The sequence below is a fragment of the Myotis myotis genome, unplaced genomic scaffold (assembly GCF_014108235.1).
Source record: "Myotis myotis isolate mMyoMyo1 unplaced genomic scaffold, mMyoMyo1.p scaffold_m19_p_3, whole genome shotgun sequence".
Lineage (NCBI taxonomy): Eukaryota > Metazoa > Chordata > Mammalia > Chiroptera > Vespertilionidae > Myotis > Myotis myotis.
This window is the reverse complement of record NW_023416335.1, coordinates 149,696,395-149,708,896: the sequence shown is the minus strand read 5'-3', so window position 1 is coordinate 149,708,896 and position 12,502 is coordinate 149,696,395. Positions and strand designations below refer to the sequence as shown.

At 37.9% G+C, this 12,502-nt stretch overlaps 1 protein-coding gene across 6 annotated transcripts in view; it reads right to left on the bottom strand.

The window, feature by feature from the left end:
• The window catches only part of GRIP1 (glutamate receptor interacting protein 1), a 669,834-nt gene that overhangs the window by 120,647 nt on the left and 536,685 nt on the right, over nucleotides 1-12,502 (bottom strand). For 5 of the 6 annotated variants that reach the window (XM_036297634.1, XM_036297637.1, XM_036297635.1 and 2 more), the window contains exons 5-7: nucleotides 9,581-9,664; nucleotides 4,024-4,099; nucleotides 1,305-1,450 (exon numbers count right to left, since the gene is read on the bottom strand). In XM_036297634.1, the coding sequence (XP_036153527.1) occupies nucleotides 1,305-1,450; nucleotides 4,024-4,099; nucleotides 9,581-9,664 (306 nt within the window). The remainder of the gene's footprint in view (nucleotides 1-1,304; nucleotides 1,451-4,023; nucleotides 4,100-9,580; nucleotides 9,665-12,502) is intronic. The other variant, XM_036297636.1, reaches the window with a different exon arrangement.

Here is a 12,502-nt window from a genome sequence, read left to right as displayed (position 1 = left end):
TATCCTGCTAAGAACTTCTTAGGTCTCACACTTTAAGCCAGCGGTTCTCAACCTGTGGGTCGCGACCCTTTTGGCGGTTGAACAACCCTTTCACAGGGGTTGCCTAAGACCATCCTACATATTAGATATTTATATTATGATTCATAACAGTAGCAACATTACAGTTATGAAGTAGCAACGAAAATAATTTTATGGTTGGGTCACAACATGAGGAACTGTATTTAAAGGGCCAGAAGGTTGAGAACCACAGTTTAAGCCCTTAGGGAACCTCAGACCTAAGACATTTCATGCTAGGAGGCAGTTTAAGAATACTTTCAAGCAACACTGTTCTACATGAATCATACAGAGTGGGAAATAGAGGAGTTTGCAGTTACAGAATATGTTTCTTTTTCTGTGCATAAACTCATGGGTAAAGTCTGGTCACATAATCAAGTCTGATAACTGTAGGAAGTACTTACAATACGATTTAAGCTTCAATTTCGGGGTTTCAATTGACTCTCTCATAAGTTTTCTGCCTTAGCCAACATGACACAAATCTTTGGCCCTCTCTTAACATTTAAAAGCCACATGAGACTATCTTCCCAGTTATATTATAGTTATGAGGGTAGAAATAAAGTTACTTTCTATTGGAATCACTATTGAAAGAAAGAAAGAAAGAAAGAAAGAAAGAAAGAAAGAAAGAAAGAAAGAAAGAAAGAAAGAAAGAAAGAGGGAGGGAGGGAGGGAGGGAGGGAGGGAGGAAGGAAGGAAGGAAGGAAGGAAGGAAGGAAGGAAGGAAGGAAGAAAGAATTAAAATCAACTTCTGATTTTAATCAATGACATTACATGTCCATTTCCTTTCTTTGTCCCTAAGTCTGATGATGAAATGGCAATTTCCATTAATTCTGATTATCTGGCTTCATATTGTGACATTACAAAAAAAGAAAGGAATCCCCTACTGGGAACTTTTACTCTGGAGTAAAAGAAAAAAATATCCCCTGAGTTAACAATGCTATTTCTGTGCTTTGGAAGGCAAAACTACGTTCCTGCCAAAGGGTAATCCCCATATAAATGCTGATTGCTAGGTGAAACACGCTGACAGAATGAGACCTCCTTATAGAGTCTATTGACACAAGAACTCTAAATTGCTGAAAGGAACCACTCACCTCTTCCTGAACACAAACAGAGTTATGCTATGGTATTGATGAAATTTTGTCTGCTCCAGGAGGACATAGCAGATCATTCTCTTTACAAAGTAGTTTATCGGGGATGGACGATGACGTGTACTACAGCTTAGGGATCATAACGGAAGGACTGGGACATACCCATTACTGAGACGTCATATTCTATCAGCAGCGTTGCTTCTTGTCCACACTGTTTGAGAATACTCATGGCTTCAGCATGCGTGGTTCCCAGGAGTCGAATTCCATCCACACTGAGCAGCCTGTCGCCAGGTTTAATTGTGCCCTCTCTGAAGGGAGAACAGAGGAACAGTCTCCAGCAATTTAGCATGACGGGGCTTACTTAGCATTAATAGTCACTTAGCCAACATGGTTCTTTCATACACGCTCTACCATCCACTCCATTTGCATTTCCTTTTAAGCCTCAAGTGTGACAGTAGGAGAGTAAAGAGGTAGCCCTGAACAGAAAATTGCTGCAATATGAAAATCAGTAATAAGAGAATAACTACACATTAGCAAGTAACCAAGTCACCCGCAGTTAACTCTTGGGGTACAAGAGTAATGAGGGCACATTTCTCTCTTCTGGATTTTTGCCCACATGTCTGAAGATGATTTATTAGAGTCCAGGAAATAGCATTCACCTATTTTCCCAAAGCCAGGTGAGCATAAAAGCCTGCTAGTTCCATTCAATTTATTACCAGTGAACCCAAGCAGGACAGGAATGCTGGTGAAAAATTTCCCTAGTCTATAAAATTTCCTACTGATTTATAAGGCCATTTGGCGATCGTTAAATTGATTCAGTTTCACATTCACTGGAAAAGTCAGGCAAATACCATTCTCCCTGCTGGGACCACAGACACTCAGGGCACTGGGAGAGATCCCTCAGGACCTAGTGACACCACTAGGGCACGGCTTCCAGATCATAACCATCCTGCCTCAGGGATGGTCACAGCGATGAGAAAAGCAAATTGGGGAGGGGAGGGGGGCACAAGTCTAGGATTTGGGAAGAGTAAAAACAACCTCTTAACTATCTCTCAGCTATATAATGCTCTAACTGTTTTGACTTTAAATGTTTATCTTAAATGCTTAGATTTCCTTTAGTCCTACATTAATTTGGTAATCTGTTGCTCACAAACTAGCCTGCTTCTGATGTTTCTGTTGACTCCAACTCTAAATGGTAGTAATCAAGAAACGAAAAAGCATGAGAAGGGAAAATTCTGGGGCTGACCAGCAGACCCTGAGCGATGGATGAGTGGATTACTCCAACACAACATTTGCTGTGAAAGAGAGAGCTAAGGGACTGTCTGGCTACCGTAACTAGACAGACCCGACTGCCTGTCTCGTTAGGCTTTTATTGCAGTTTTTATCTTTAGATACAATCAGTAGGGTGAGTAATCTTGGGAGGACACATGTGCTTACATTGTCCTCTAGGCAAGGGCATCCAGGGATTAAGCATAAGGGATTAAGTAAACACCAGGGGGTCTGCATGTGCACAGACTTGTTTGGAAAGATCAAGGAATAATCAGAGGCGCCGCCTTCAACACTCCCCAAGTCTCCCCTAAGCCGGAATTCCGATAAACAGGGCAGGCGGCCTTCCACACACTTCCCTTTTCTCAGAATGTCCTCCTTACAAACTTTCCAACCAAGTCTCATGCTTCCCCACAGGAAAAAGGCAACATTTCCCTGGAAAATTTGACTTTGTATTATTCTCTGGAAACAAATATATTTTAGCACAAGTGAAAAACCAGTGTCTTCATATCCTCTTATTTTATATTAAATATTAACTTTTTCAAAATATCTGAGCTCACAGTATGAGCACTGAAGGAAAATAAACCTACACTAGCTCTTCGATGTACTAGTTGAGAAGTCAGTAACCATGATGGGCCTCAGTTTTGTCGCCTGTAACTGTAGATACAAATACTTCATTTCATGGGTGGTTGTGAGGATTATATAAGGTAATGTCTGCCAAGCACTTTGCACAGTTTCTGGCACATGGTAAGTGTCAATGAGTAGCACTGATTACTATCACCATTTCTATTGCTTAAGGAAAGGTTTCAAACAATTTTCCTGGTCTGAAACATAGTGGGGCCAGGGGTCACCAGTGCACTTTTCTCCCACCTTTCTTTCCACAATATGTAATGGCAGGAGTTGTGTTCCCCCACCATTATGGGCTCCGCTTTTGCTGTGGAAATGAATACAAAGATAAGTATCTCCTGAGATACCTAAGTTGGGATTTTACTTGGGATCCCCCCAAGGTTTATGAGATGAAAGCTGAAGGAGCTATCCTTCAGGTAGTCAAATTAACCAGGGAAAGAAAGCACTAGAGACCAACAATACTTCATTTTATTAAAAATTACTTCCCTCTGACATACCTCATCATCATCAAAGGGACTAATGATAATGATAAGGATGCTGCTAATAGTAAGACTCGGACCACCACCACCTGTCTTTCCAGGACAGGAGATTAGCAATAGGAGCTGATGCCCCTCAAGTGCCTGCCTTCAAGGTGCCAGCTGCCTTTTATCCCAGAGCCACAGCACGGCCAGTCCCCTGCAATGCACCCAAAGCAACAGTCATTGATAAAACGGAAAACCTTGAAAGCTAGCTGTTCTCTCCCTTTCACAAAGAGGAAACTGAGCTCAGAACTGTTGACTCACTTGCCAAAGACAGGGCAGTACGTGTGGCATCTAGAGTCAAGCCTTTCTTTTGATTCCGCAGCCTAAACTAATTCACTTTTCACATTCTCACACATTTAGTTACTATCTATCTTATGCTATGAAATTTATAACCCATCAACGTCTCTGCCAAAGTCCCTAAGCTTTATTAATCTGTTTGGATAGTGACACAGAAAGATGGAGCTTACCTGTCAGCAGGCCCTCCAGGACGAACACATGTTATCACAACGGGACGAGATTTATTTCTGTCATCGTGTGCTCCCCCTGGCAACGAAAAGAAATACAGCTCCTTTCACTAAAAACCTTCACTTACAAAATGCCAGCTGAGAACTTTTGTTGATGTGTGGAGGAAAATGCAAATTATTTTTCTTCTGGCATACAGTCGCCTCAAAAACCTTATTCATTTTACATGGAGTGTGTTAGAAGTCATCATTTCTTCACCTCTCAATAAATATATGACTGTAATTACAGGTGACATAAAATACTGAACTACTGGTGTGACAAGGGAATCAGTGCATTATCAAGTCCTAGCCCGATGTGAACAGCTGCCAGTTATAAACAAAGTGCCGGTGGGGAGACCAGGTGCTAATTACCTGGGCTGTAATGCAGGTGAGTAGGTCTACAACAGGAAGAAAAACCTGAAGTAAAAGAAAATCATCCAAGTATTTAAAAAAGAAAGAAAGAAAATTGAAGTGGCTGAAGTGACCTCCATTAAATTGGCATGTTCAAAATTCCGGGGGTAGATTTGGCAGACTATGTCAAGCCAATCGCAAAGCTAAATGGGAATTTTAACTTTGTATACAATCTTACTCATCAATAATTTTTAGAAATATAGAAGCTTTGAGATAGAAGGTAATTTATTGAAAATTCTCCTTTTATCTAGGACCCCTTTGTACAACTTGTTTAATCTGTGCTCCCCCAGCATCCACTCGAGACCCACCCCTTGTTCTGCTCACTAGATTGGAGGCAGCCCATTCCACAGATGGACAGACACCAGAAGGTTCTTCTTAATATTCATCTTTCATCTAGCTTCCTTCAACTTTCATCCTTGCATCTCTGTTCTGTTATCTACAGCAGTAAAAGAAAAATGTATATCCTCACCCAGCCAGTGTGGGTCAGTGGTTGAGCGTTGATCTATGAACCAGGAGTTCACAGTTCAATTCTCGGTCAAGTCACATGCCCAGGTTGTGGGCTAGATCCCCTGTAGGGGGTGTGCAGGAGGCAGCCAATCAGTGATTCTCTCTCATCATTGATGTTGCTATCTCTCTCTCTCTCCCTCTCCTTTCCTCTCTGAAATCAATAAAAATATATATATTTTAAAAGTATGCTCTCTTCTACAAGTGTTTCCTGAAAGTTGAAAATAGTGATTATACTGCTAAGTCTCATCTTCTTGAGGCTGAACATTTCCAGTTTCTTAACTGTCAACCATCTGACCTGACTTCCTTGTCCATCACCACGCTGGCTGCCCATCTGGGTGGTCTCTAGTTGCCATTATGTGATTAATATGAATGTACTGCCAAGTAGTCGTTCCTTAATGTCTGCCTGGTAGAACAGACTGACATTTCCCAAGCTTGGCACAGGTAGGGAGGTCAACTTAAAGACCGTAAACTGATGAACAACATAGATCCAGAGACATAGAAGCATGGAATAGACTGTTGAATCTCAGAGGGAAGGCGGGGGTGGGTTGGTGGGAAGAGATCAACCTATGAACTTGTATGCATAACCCATGGACACAGACAATAGTGTGCAAAGGCCTGGGGCAGGGGGCATGGGGCAGGCTAGAAGGGATCAATGGGCAAAAAAGGGGACATATGTAATACTTTTAGCAACAAAGATTTTTTTTTTTAAAAAAGAACCTAGCCTAAGAGAAAAATACTATTATGTAACTTCTCATTTGCAAGGTGATCATTAATAGATAGGTTTGCTTTCCCCAGAAGCAGTATTGATTTAGAAAAGGATTGGGCCTGAAGACAGCAAGAAACTTTTCCATAATTTTGATTTGGAGGTCTAAATTCAAATATATACCAGTGAATGCATATTAAAGTATGAGAGAGATAGCTCTAAATTTCATGATATATGACATTTTATCAGTACTTGAAATGATGAACGAAATTTAGTGACTGGCTTAGGTTCCAGAAGTTTGGTGATGCCAAGCAAAACAGAAACCATTTGGAGACTAGTGGTACTCTCAATCCTGGCTGCATTCTAGCATCACCTACCTGGGATATTTTTGTAAAAGTATCAATGCCAGGCAGGGCCACTGTGCAAACCAAATCCAAATATCAGGCTCCATACGTTAGATGAGTATATCTACCTACAATTTTATAGTTGAGAGTGACTAGAAAAAGTTTCCTGGTCTAAAGTGAAAAGTAACTTATGGCAGAGTGATATTCCTATCAGCCCAAACCAACTCCTGTAGCTTGGTGGTAAGGGAATTAACTGAAATTTAATTCTCCAAGATTTAGGCCAGAACATCATTTTTCACTCTATGGATGAAAGGTTCTATTGTTTGGTGAGCCAAGGTTTTTAGAACCTGTGACATACCATTAGAAATGTAATTCCATTCAGTAGCTCAAAGCCGGTTTTATTGTTCTAAGACCCACTTTAATTGGTTAAGAAAGAATTCTCCTGAGCTAAATGAATATGCTCCATCTGCAAAATCTTCCCCTCTTTTCTGAATGTCCTGGTCGTCTCCATTGATTTAAGTTTAGCTCAATATTTATGCAACTGTAAACTATTATCTGCCATGATGACATTTACCGACTGTCTCCCTCTGCAGTTCTTTTTGAGATTAACCAATGATTCCCAAAGGGTGGATGGTGGCCCCTTTTTCAGCATGGAGGACCCTCCAGACAGATCTCAAACTGATATAAGTTGTTTATTTGTCCTTCATTGAAAAATTATGCAAAAAAGTTAAACAAACTTTTATGTTTAACCAATGTAAGGGAGTTATTAAAGCCTACAAAAATGTGTCACCCATAAACTAAAATGGGTTCATTTTGAGAAAGACAAATATCACATGATCTCACTTATATGTGAACAAAATAAACTGATGAACAAAGTAGGTCCAGAGGTATGGGTGCATGGAATAGACTGACATCTCTCAGAGTGAAGGGGAGGAGAGGATGGGAAGAGATTAACCAAAGAACATATATGCAAAGAACATATATGTCCATATAGCCCATGGACACAGACAGTAGTGTGAAGAAGGCCTAGGGTGTGACGGGGGGCTGGGTGGAGGGGTACAAAGGGAGGGAAATGGGAGACATCTGTAATAATCTCAACAATAAATAAATTTTAAAAATTAGTATAATACTAAGAAATCTGATGTCCACATAAATCTAGGCAACAGTCTATATTTATTCCTTCATTTATTAAGTGCCTACAATGTACCAGGTAGTATTCCAGCCGCATACAAAAGAACTCTTACGAGGCATGCACACGCAGACAGATGTTCAAAATTCCTGCAAATTGTGTGAAGGGGATTTTGTTTACATTATATCATCAGTTGTCTTGAGGTGGCTGTGGATTTCAATTACTTTTTTTTTCAGTTCTTGATGCTAAATTACTGTTGGTTTAGCTTTTTTCATTAGCAATTTGATTGGTTATTGATTAACCAAACAGCAACTAGTGATAAATATTTGAACCAGCAGTACTTTCACTGCAGCTTTCCAATAATTAGGCGTGTAGGCATGTGATCAAGTGCCTCCTTTCATACCTATATTGCAGAAACAGATCTGTATACACCACCTCGTGCTAAAATTACTTGTAAACTGACTTTTCATTACATTCACTTACTAGTTCTTTTACACAGAAATTTGGAAATGGTTAAGGTAACAGATGAGGGTGAATCGATCTTCTTGTTTCATCCAAAAATAGGACCTGGTCAGGAAAACGCAATCACAACTGGTCTGAACCACTCAGTGAGCTCCTCGATGCCCATTTTCTTTACCACTCGCTTGGGCACTTAATCAACTCATGTCCAAAATTCACCGAGCTGTAACTGACTGTAGATAGGGGTCCTGTCTTATGACTCCAGAGTACTTGGCCCTATGCGGACATGTTGACGAATCTTTAATAAATATTTGATTGATCCATTTGCTACATGACTAACACAGAATGAAATCTAATGCTTAAATCTAATGCTCAGTCATTTAAGGTAAGTCTATAGGACTGAACACATCTCATTTTTTCCTTGATGTTTGTAAATTTATTAAGATATTTAGTTACTTTTAATTAATGTTTTAATAAATTGGGTAGAATTTTGACTCTGATGAAATACAACATATAACAGATAAAAATAAATCAAGAAATGTCAAATCTTTAAAGATTCCTGGTGCATATATAGTTCCCTCACTTTCACACTAGGATTTATGAGTTGTTAATGTCTGTGCAGTCTTTAAGAAATAAAGCTGCTGAGAAAAATAGAATGTTAAAATCCAAAATTACAGCTCAGAATTAAGGGTTTTATAGACAAGTTGGAATCACTCAAAATATTTATTATTAATGTCATCTCATTCCATAATAAGATGAGTTGAGCTGATGTACAAAGGTGCTAAGGGATTAGATTATCAATTCATCTTTAGAAAGCTATAACAAAATGTATTAAAATAAGAGAATAAAAGTTGCTTAATTCTAGTGTATTAAATCAAATCAAGTCATACTCATCACATCAACGTTTTTCCCCAAGGGAAAAAATAATCTTTATTTAAATTATGAAATCAGGGATTTATGACAACATGACTTTTTAAAATTTTTGTTCTTTATCTTTAAAAAAATTAAATTAGAGATAATGTACTATATATATAGTAATATATATATATATAGTACATTAACTTATACAACATAATTATTTAACATCTATATACCTAACAAATTTATAACATGATTAAGTGCAATAACGATCTGGCACCATGCAAAGTTATTACAATATTATTGACTATATTCCCTATGCTTTACGTTATATTCCTGTGACTTATTTATTTTATAATTTGTTCTTCTTATTCCACTTCTTTTTTGCTCATCCCCCTATTCTTTTCCCTCTGGCAACCATCACTCATCTACAGTTTTGACTCAGGGCTATAGAAGAGTATAAAGGGAAGGTAAAAGGTGATTGAAAAGTGGCAAATAAGAAGGATGACTGTGAACAGATAAGGTTTACAGACGTGACTTCTTGGCTCTGTGTTAACAGGCTGAAAATAAAGCTAGGTCATTTGGATTCCACTTTGATTCCCACTCACTGCTGCTTTATTTCTTTAAAGAAAATGAACTAACAAGCAAAATAGAGATAGATTCATTGATAGAGAGCAGGCTGACAGCTGTCAGGGGGTGGTGAGGGGTTGGGGAGATGGAGGGATTGAGCAAAAAAGAAGAAAAGAAGGAGAGAAAGAGCTTATGGATACAGACAACAGTGTGGTGATTGCTGGGGCAAGAGGGATTGGGGGGGAGGGAGAGGAGAGCCATAGGGGGGTAACTGGTGATGGAAGGAGTCTTGACTTAGGTGGTGAACATATAATACAGCTGATAGATGATGTGTTATGGAACTGTGCCACTGAAACCCGTATAATTTTCTTAACCAGTGTGACTCCAATTAATTCAATAAAAAAGAAAGAAAGAATGGGTGCAAATATTATAAAGCGACTTTATATGCTGGAAAGATCAGGGTTTTTGAGGATGACTTTCTAGTTCACTCCCAATATTTAAATTCTCCAAAAATATATGACGGTTTATTAAACCATCACCTACCTCGTATTACAAAACCAAAGGTATTGCCTTCTTTATGTAATGTGACCTCCACTGTTCGGAAAATAACACTCGATCCTTGGACAGCTGAATGTAGAAAAGAGACAGGCCAGCATAAGTTTAAGTCATAATAACATTTCTATATTATTTGATGTGGCATGTAATATTGCAGATTCCTGTTGCAAATAATTATTGCTTTGAGTATTAAAACAGCAATAATTTGTTTTCAAAGAAATGTTAGAAAAAATAACTGGAATAACATACAAATACCATAAAAGAGTCCATCTGCACACACAACTCATACAGATTCAAGTGGAATCAAAATCACAGGCACTTCTTTTTCTCTTGTGTAGCCAATTTCTAGGTAGAGGGTAATACTCGCATTGTTAAAACTCCATAGAACAAGAGAGACACTTTTCATATGATAAATAGAATCGTTTTTCCTTTGTGAAAAGCAAAAACAATGTGATTTGTGTAAAACTAATGAAACAAGTAATGTATTTATTTTTGCAGCTAGCAAAGGAAGAAAAAGTAATATTCTCAAATTGCTATTAAAAGATTAGGCTGATACAAATAGATTTTTTGACATGATGCAAAGCAATTAAACAAAAACATCAGCAACACAAATGAAACTTGGAGGGCAAAAGAAATCCTAAGTACATTCAAAATATTACTACTGACTAATGAAATAAAGATCCACTTAATTTTATTTGATATCATGTTTGCCTGTTTATTGCTCTCATGTCAAAAAATGAAATTACATTTTCCAAGTTGCAATCTCTAATTATATTACACACAGTATGAGGTTATAAATTGTGTGGAGGTGTGGTCACTACACTATTCTTTAAGACTGCTTTAAAAAAATACTGATGAATAATTTTGTTATATAGTGCACTACTGGTGAATTAAAAACAAAAAAATCCACAAATTAACATTTCATCATTAGGATATAAAAATGGTTTTACTCATGGAGACAGAAAAGTTTGCAAAGTATATAATTTGATGGTCTTAGATCCTTGTATTAAATTTTTACAATGATATCTAATTATCTAATGTTATTTTCATGATCAATGACATTTTTACATTGTTACTAGATCTTGAAGGTTATAGTGTATAAAACTATCAACAAGAAATATATAGACATGATTTAAGGCATTTAAAAAATAATACTTCTTGCCATAACAGAAATAGGAGATAGCTTTAATTAAGTATTAACTACAATTATCTTATTAGAAATTCTGAATCCTCGAAGGAACGGACATGATTATGTAAAGCACTCAGCTAAATTCACAAAGCTGCACATATCTGGCTGGGACATAAAGTACAATAAGAACTTGGATCTGCCGAAAAACATAAACCTACCGCTGACCAAATGTTTTTGTGCATTGCTGATTTAATTAAATGTCATATTCTCGCTCTCAGGGGAATTTCATTTTATTCTAATCAGCTAGGTCAGTATATACAACTAGCCAAAACCATTGAGATACAGATTTAATTCCATAAACAATTTGAGTTCAAACCAAATGTTTTCTTATTTCTATGATCCACTTCTAAGAAACCGATTAAGCACATGAGCTTTTTGTTCTATTGGTAAGGGAGAAAAGGAAAAGATACAGGGAGAAATAATTCATGAGCTTCTACTGTGTGCCAGGAATTCTGCAAAGTAGTTTGCAAATATTATTTCACTTAATCATTAAGTCAACTTTCAATTATATACAACTAAATCTAATTCTGGGCCACCTGTCCTTGTTGGCTGGGTGTCTGCTGTGGAAGGCAAAACACTGTGATTTTAATTTTGCTTGAACTAAATCTAGCTGACCACCAAATCTTACAATCAGATCTAACGTTAATAAAAAGACTTTTAGGATTATTTACAGCTTTAGGTTATCCACACTATTGATGTTCATTATTTACAAAGGTAAATGTGAATGTTGACTACATTTTAATATACTTAATGAAATAGATTTGGTCTTTATAATTTTTTTATTGATTTCAGAGAGAGGAACAGAGAAGGAAAGATAGAAACATCAGATGAGAGAGAATCATTGATCGGCTGTCTCTGCATGCCCCCTACTGCAGATCAAGCTTGAAACCCAGGCATGTGACCTGACTGGGAATTGAACTGTGACCTCCTGGTTCATAGGTCAATGCTCAACCATTGAGCCACACTAGCCAGGCTGGTCTTCATAATTTTTATTTGTATGATTGGTTCTGGGTGACTACATTTTTATATTCAGAACCAAGATATTTTATATTGCCATGTGAATTTTACTCATTACATGTGTGTATGTGGACATAAACACCCAATTAAATGGTTTCCCCAAAGAATCATATCTGGTACATAGAAGGGCTAGGTAGAAACCAATTTCACAGTGAAGAAATACTTCTCCTTGGTATTTTAGTTGTACTGTTGTCCTTTGTTTCTATATGTACTACATGTGTATTCATATTAATTTACTATGGCAAATTAGATTTTTCTAAATTATATACTATTTCCCTGACTCCTCAATTCCTACCTGAACAGGGGAATCGGAGTTGTGTTCTTTCCCACCTCATTATGTTAGGCTTGCCCATGTGACTTGCTTTGGCCAATGGGATGTTAAGAGTGTGAGCAGTGATTGGAAGTGTTTTTCCACTACCACTGCCACTGGAAGAGCTTTCCCTGGGAGCTGCTGCTCCTTCGGACAGAATCCCAGGATGATCCAGGCGGAAGAGATCTGAGACTGCTCCTGCCCACCAGCACCACCACCACCACCACCACCACCACCACCACTACCATCATCATCATCTATCTCTCTTAGAATAAGAATTGAGAAGAAGGCTGTCACAGAGACATGCTTCAACACATTTATTTGAATTAATGAAGAACTCCTGATAGAAAGCTAGTCTGATTTAGCTGATGGTTTAACAGTGAGGATTGCCTTT